This window comes from Gavialis gangeticus, unplaced genomic scaffold (assembly GCF_001723915.1).
Source record: "Gavialis gangeticus isolate Ggan-Ray unplaced genomic scaffold, GavGan_comp1, whole genome shotgun sequence".
In the NCBI taxonomy this organism is placed as follows: Eukaryota; Metazoa; Chordata; order Crocodylia; family Gavialidae; genus Gavialis; species Gavialis gangeticus.
In genome coordinates this window covers 2,196,441-2,203,908 of record NW_017729018.1, presented here as the reverse complement: position 1 = coordinate 2,203,908, position 7,468 = coordinate 2,196,441, and the positions used below count along the sequence as shown (strand labels likewise).

The 7,468-nt window shown below is 44.5% G+C and overlaps 1 protein-coding gene across 3 annotated transcripts in view; it reads right to left on the bottom strand.

The window, feature by feature from the left end:
* RANBP3 (RAN binding protein 3) overlaps positions 1-7,468 on the bottom strand; it is a 174,979-nt gene that overhangs the window by 31,693 nt on the left and 135,818 nt on the right. For all 3 annotated transcript variants that reach the window (XM_019513204.1, XM_019513205.1, XM_019513206.1), the window contains one exon: positions 2,813-2,915. In XM_019513204.1, the coding sequence (XP_019368749.1) occupies positions 2,813-2,915 (103 nt within the window). The remainder of the gene's footprint in view (positions 1-2,812; positions 2,916-7,468) is intronic.

Here is a 7,468-nt window from a genome sequence, read left to right as displayed (position 1 = left end):
ACTCTCTCAAGTTTCTCCACATCCTTTTTGAATTGTGGAGCCCAAAACTGGATGCAGTACTCCAGCTGCGGTCTCACCAAGGCTGAGTACAAGGGGAGAATGACATCCCGGGATTTGCTTGAGAAGCATCTATGGATGCAAGCCAGTGTTTTGGTCACTTTACTAGCCACAGCATCGCACTGAAGGCTCATGTTCATCTTGTGGTCAATGATGACCCCCAAGTCTCTTTCTTCCATAGTGCTAGCCAGTGTAGCACTGCCGAGCCTATAAGGATGCTGCAGGTTTTTCTTCCCAAGGTGGAGAACCTTGCATTTTTCTGTGTTAAACACCATCAGATTCTCGTCCGCCCATTTGCTGAGCCTGTCCAGGTCAACCTGGATCGCCCGCCTGTCTTCTGGTGTGGATGCTTTGCCCCAAAGTTTGGTGTTATTGGCAAACTTTGCTAGTCTGCTCCTGACTCCAATGTCCACATCATTAATGAAGATGTTGAACAATATGGGTCCAAGGAGAGCCTTGGGGGACCCCACTGGTCACAGGACACCATGATGATTGACTTCCATCAATTGCTACCCTCTGGGTCTGACCACAGAGCTAATTTCCCAGCCAGCGGATCGTGGTGGACCCAAGGCCACTACTGGCCAGTTTCACCAAGAGGTGACCATGGGATACCAGATCGAAGACAGCAGTGCTGGCAAACTTTCCCTGCCTCATCAAGAAATGGTGGAGTCATGGAAAATCTTGCATACTGCACTTTCCCTCAAGCACCTGCACTCATGTATATGCATCTCCCTTTGTGGTCCATGAAGACCATCTATTCAGGATGGCAGAGAAAAAAAATTGATTGAGATATTGTGAGGCCTGTTGGGAGAATACAAATTGGAACATCAATTCCATCTCAAACTTTAACGCAACTAGTGAATCCTCCAAGTGCAAATGCATCAATGACCTTTTAGGGCCCCCCCAAAGCATGGGAGCAAGCACTCCCACCCCCTGGCATCAGAGCCACAGCACTTCAGTCACTATATGGTCAATATAAACTGGTTCCCAATCAATGATGTTTTGGAACAGTTCAGTTTTGTATGTTTGTACCCTCAGCCTGTCAACCACTGTTTCTGAATGCAGCAGAGTAGCTTCAGTAGAGGCAATATTGCCTCTTCCTCTAGCAGCTTGCAGGCATCACAAAAGAGCATGTCACAGGTCCATTATCTGCAGTGCAAGATAACTGTGCAATACAACCCCTCTGACCCTGACTATGACATATCCCAGCTTGTAACAGTTCATTTGTGGACAAGGATAAGGAGGTATCTGCAAACCATTTACACTGACAGAACCTGGTGCTGCTGGCCATATCACTCAAGGAATTCTACTTGAAAGGCAGCCATGGTGCTGCTGTGTGGCTTGAAAATGGGGCCAATCTCCATTGCCCAGTATTTATTGGGAGTTTCTTACCAGTAACTCTTGCAAGATAAATGTTGGAGACTGGCATGATCAAGGGGTTGGACTAGATTACCTCTTAAGGTCCCTTCCAGCCCTATTTTTCTATGATACCACAGTACCTTGCAAAGCTGCTTCCACAGAACAATGAGATGCCTGCCCTTCTCCTTAGTGCTCTGTTGTAAGCCTGCCTAGCGTGCCTGGCCCAAATTATGTCGAATGAGTGATAACTATAGTTTGTTAGTTCCTATATCAATTCTACTTAATTCTAATTTATATCACAATCAGAACCTGTACCAGTTTGTCCAATGTTAGCCCAAAGCTTTAAAACTGGAGAATTCCCAGAACTGACATGACCTGCATTTCTCATCAAATGGTCTCCAGCTTACAGGATGAGAAGAAGCTTCTAAAATTTAACGAATTAGTTTAGCTTTAGATTCTAAAACACTGGTCACCAACCAGTGGGTCTCAGTCCAAGAGGCTCTCAGATCTGCTGGTGGAGTCGATCCGTGGCTGGGGCGTGGGGCTGAATGCCTGTGCGCATGCACCCCAGTCCAGCAGATCAATCAATGGGGGAGGGAAGGGGCAGGGGCTAGACTGAGGCCCCCACTGTGAGGGACAGCGCTGCATAGGCAGGAGCAGGGGGAAGTTGAATGCAAGTGGGGCCCTGGATGGATGGGACTTACCTGCTAGGGAGGCAGAACCCCAAATAATTGTCTCTCTCTCTCTCCCCCTCTGCCTTAATCTGAACCCCCTCCCCCCTTCCCTCCCCACAGTCTTACCTGCAAGGGGGGGGGGGGAAGGGGAGGTGGTGGCAGCAAACAGCAGATCTTGGGTTGCTTTTAAATGCAAAAGGTAATCTTCTACTTAAAAAGGTTGGAGACCACTGTTCTAAAACATCTGGAATTCCCCATTTCCTTGGCATAAATTCTACCTATTCAGACCGTCACATAACCAGCACTGAGGCTGGAAATGCTATATCTCAAAACAAGTATCAACTAAAAAAAGTCTCTTGCCACTGTTGCCGATTGACAGGACTGACCCTATGAGCTTCAATGTCATGCCACTTTTACATTGCTGCAGATAATCCTTATGCTCTGGGACATAAGAGTTCCTTCCAAGTGCCAGAGCACCCTGCAAGGACTATTAATACTAGGCAACAGGATCAGAGAACTTGCATACTTTTTTTTTTTTTTTTTTTTTTTTTTTTTTAATGTTGGGTAGAAGGACCACTAAAAACAACAGCAAGATCTTTGTATTTTCATATGGTAATAGTACGCTAACAACTCCAAACATTTAACAAGTAATATCTATTATACTAGCAGTAAAGGAGTACTGTTTTTATGGATTAGTTCTCAAAGTACATTTTGCTATTTACCTTTTTCTGGAGTTGCTTCCTGTGAAGAAGATTCAGAGCCAGATTCTGAAGCAGCATTCTCCTTGTTACTGTCTGTACCACCATCATTTGATTTTGGTGGGCTCTGTTGGGGGGGAAAAAAGGAAAAAAAAAAAAAACTTTTGATGGGCAAAAACATGGATACATTTATATGGTTCTTTGAGTAGTTCTCCATGTTTAGAAACGCTATAACAAGGTATCAGAATATCTAGAACCTCTCAGTGCACATAATTCCCTAATATAAATTGTAACCCTATCCTGACTGACCTAGTGGTGATAGTGGTTGCTGCAGCAGAGTGGGTGGGTAGAGATGAGATTGCATTGGTGATGTTTCCACTTGTGCACCAATATGGTAAAATAATATAATGCGAAGAGTGAGGGGGGGAGGTGAGAGAGGGCATAATAGCACTGAATAGCAAAATTTGGGACTTTGCTACCAGCTATCAGCACAGAAGACAGTGACATGGGGTACATCAACACCTGTTGATCCTGCACTGTCAGGGCTGAAATCAGGGCTCCTGAACTATGTGGTATCTTCAACATTGAGTTGCCTTTTCTGTCGGACAGATTAATGCCATGTACCTAGGCCCATAACCCCTTCACCAAGGGGAGTCCCATGACTCATCTTCTCCCTCCTCAGCTTTGAGGGGTGAGGAGCTGGTGCCAGATGTCTCTCTGGAGCCGAACTCCAGTTTGTCCTAAGTACTGGACGCTGAAGCAGACCTGGGATAGGGAAGCAGGCTGGGTTAGAATTATAGGGTTGGAAAAGGCCTCGTGGATCATCTAGTCCAACCTCCTGCAGAAATGCAGGATGTATTAGTCCTATACTAAATGAAATAAATACCTTTTCAGAGTCTTCTTGCAAGCAACTTATGAAAGAGATGCCACATTTTCCCAAGGCAGCCTTTTCCACTAACCTGCTGTTCTAAAAGTAGGGAAGTCCCCCCCACACACAATTTAATTTAAAACTGCTTTTCTGCAGATTAAGAACCCACCGCTTCATATCCTGCCCTATGTAGCAAGGAAGAATAGTTGCTCTTCCTCATCTTCATGGCAATCTTTCAAATATTTTGAATCCCGCTATCATGTCGCCCTTCGTTCTATTTGTCAAAATGAACATACCTAATTTCTATTAGAGTTTGTGTTCCAAGATCTATAACATTGCTGTCCCTCACCTCTGGATCTATTCACATTTCTGCACATCTTAAATAACAGCATACAGAACTGAGCCCAATTCGTTAAGCTAAGGCTTAACAAATACCAAGCAAAGTGGTATCATTACTTCTCACATCTTATATCCAATACTCCTGTTTGATGCAGCCCAAACTTAGTTTTGCTTTTCTTGTGACTAATCACACTGCTTACTCATGTTGAGTCGGTGATCTACCAAAACTCCAAAATCTTTTTCTTAACAACACTACTGGCCAGCTGGTTGCAACAACATAAGAACTGCCATTTCCTGGGTCAGACCACACAGAGGTCCAATCTTGCCCTGTACTGTGGGTCACATTACCAGAGTGGATACTGAAAAAGAATGAACAGGGTATGATCAGGGTTTTTTTCCCGACTGGCCCAGGACAGACTGCTATGGAACTCTACATGGAACCTCCCATTCTGACATTGATCAGTTTATAGTTACTCACTGCTTACCGTTATTCTGCCAGTAATATATGCACCTCTGTGATTCTACCTAGCCCATGACTACAGCAGAGAAATGAGAATGTCCCATGTGACTGTCAAAAGCCTAACTAATGTTCAAACACCATATTTATTTCCATACCACAGGCCCCAAATAAGACAGGCACCTTGTTATGGGAAGGCAGAATGGGGGAAAAGGGCTTAAAGGTTTTTCCAGGGTTTTACCTGCCATGGTTCAAGTTCACTCAGGATGGCAGCAGCTCATCCAGAGGCTGATTGTTTAGGCTGCATGGAGCAGGGGTAGAGGCAATTGAATGTCATTCTTCCCCCCTCTCCCCCACAAACAACTACTTGTTTAACCCTCTCACAGCCACTACCATTAGCCCCCTCAAAACTTTAATTCAATATCACCTGTGAGAGGGTTAAACCTGTAGTTGTTGCCCCTAAGGCAAGGGGAGGGGGAATGTTGCAGACTGAAGGAGTCTGCCCGTTCCATGCAAACCTGGGTGAGCTGGTGCTGGACAGTCCCATCCCCTGCTGCCATTCCCACCTCCATTCTGGCACAGAAAACTATTTCCTCATTTAACATATGTACCCCCATTTCAGACGGCTATTTTTTGATAAAGAGGTACACATAGTACATAAGTAAATACAGTATATTATGTGCATGGCATTTTCTTGATCCATCAAAATAGCTGTCTTGTCAAAGATGGAAATCAATTTGGTTTGGCATTATTTGTTCCTAGCAAGCATCCATGTTGTTCAGAGGTTGACAACCCATGACCACTTATCCAACCCACAGAGTGATGGGGCTTCTCAGGGCCCCTCTTCCCAGCCCTTTTCACCTTCCCATCAGAACTTGCCCAGATGGCAGCCACTTCCCCCTCCCCCACACCCACCCATCTTGGGCATTTCCCCATTGGAATACCCTCAGCAAGTAGAACAATGGAACAGGCTATGTCTACATGCAAATCAATATGGATAATTAAGAGCCAACTCAGGGGCCTGAAACACCCACAACCCACACATTTCCTGTTCTTGTCCCTCTTCATCTGGCTACATTATTCAGTAACAAGCCAATTTTTGTGGAGTTTATATAGTGCAATACATAAGGATAGTGGGAAAGCAAATGTAGAGGTACTTCATACTTTCATACAAAAGCAGTAGTTTCATATTAATATGCATAAACATTACAGATCACTTTTGAAAAAGTTTACTGGTTTGTAGGTAATTGCAATAAACAAATGTGATATCTGTACCTTTAAACCAACAAAATAGCATGTTCAAAAATCAAGCATGGTAGTTAAACACTGGAACAAGCTACCTAGAGAAATTGTAGAATCTCCATCTCTGGGAGGGGGGTGTTGTTTTTGAAAGTGTAACACAAATTAGGGTCTAAGTTTCAGAAAACTTTATAGAGTAACTAACTACCAAAAAAATAACTTGGTTAACTTTGAGTACTGCAGCAAACTCAGGAGTATATGCAAAATGCTGGTCCCCCACGATCACTGTTTGAACTTGATTCAATTACTTTCAAAAGATTTTTCTGAGAGGTTTTCAGATATTATATCTCGTAAAAAAGACACAGGACTGCTCCAGATCCTTTCACAGGCCACAGTTGAAGGAAGTGAATCATCCTTGGAATTCAATTACTTAATTGCCAAGTAGTTTAATACTAAAAAAAACCCAAGCATCAATAGTCCTGAAGTCACTGGGCTTTTATACAGCTCCTCTAAAAGAATATTCAAAGACTCAGCATGAAAATAGATAGCTTGTTCAGCTTAACCTACATCTGTGAGAAAACATTTTCACAGCTGAAGTTGAACAAGTCCAGCTTCAGGTCACAACTGATAAGACTCTGATCTTCATTCAGTTGTGCAGACTGGAATATCAAGTCTCACTCCTAACAGGCCTACCACAAAGGCCAAAGCAATTTCACTTCTGAGACCAGGTGTGTCTCCTCAGAATGCACCCTACACCTGATCATCACTGCACCAGCTCTGCAGAACCCACTGTAGGGAAAACCACAACCACCAAGCCTGCTGCCTCCACTGCTTCTGCCCAGACCACTGCAGTGAAGGCCCCCTTCCCCCAACATCAACAAGTAGCATGAGATCTGCTGCCACCTGATCCCACCCCACATCAAACTCTGTGTAGACACTGGCACAAGTTGATGAGGCTGCTGCAATCTCATGGCCACAAACATATGGCATAGTAGCACTGTTCCTTGCAACAGAGGCTGCCACCCAAGAGGCAGTGGAAAAGTGATCTCTGCTGGCGGTGTTGATGTCCCCCTCAAACTTCAAAGGACCTCTAAACCAGGGCAGTGCTCAGCTCCATGCCTCCTCAATGTGGCCCATACCAAACCACTTCTCAGCCTGGGAAAGGTCACATCCCCAATAACATCCCTCCTACTGGAGTGCTGAGACCCCAGCCTCCACCACCACATGCAATCCTTCCCCTGCCAGGTCACCATCCAGTTGGTGATGGGTGCTAGGATGGAGGTAGAGGAATCCTTCATGGTCTCCTTCTGGGGTATATCCTATACAGTCCATTGCTCCTCAGAGAAGACCACATGATTCTTACGGTAGGCACTGGGATACCTATGCTAGGAGTGGCCAAAGACAAGCAGGTCTACTACCTAGCCCAATGATCCTCAATCAGGTACTGCAGCCCCCCAGGGTGCCTTGAAATCCTTTCAAGTGAGGTGCAAATAAAATTCACAAGATAAACCATAAGTTTTTAAATAGGAATCCATAATATTTAACAAAAATTCTGTGATGGATCTTTCTGAGCTTCTTGCATCAGAAAAATTACTACTCTATTATTTTTCCATAGAAAACAAGTAAAAAATTAAGAGCTGCATTTTCCAAGGGGTACCTTCAGTTTAACAAGATTGAGAAACACTGTCCTTGGCCACAGCCCCTCCATCAGGAATGGATTCATCCCTGCCCACCAAATGGTGAGTAGTAGCTAAACCCTAAAGAACAGCTAACAACT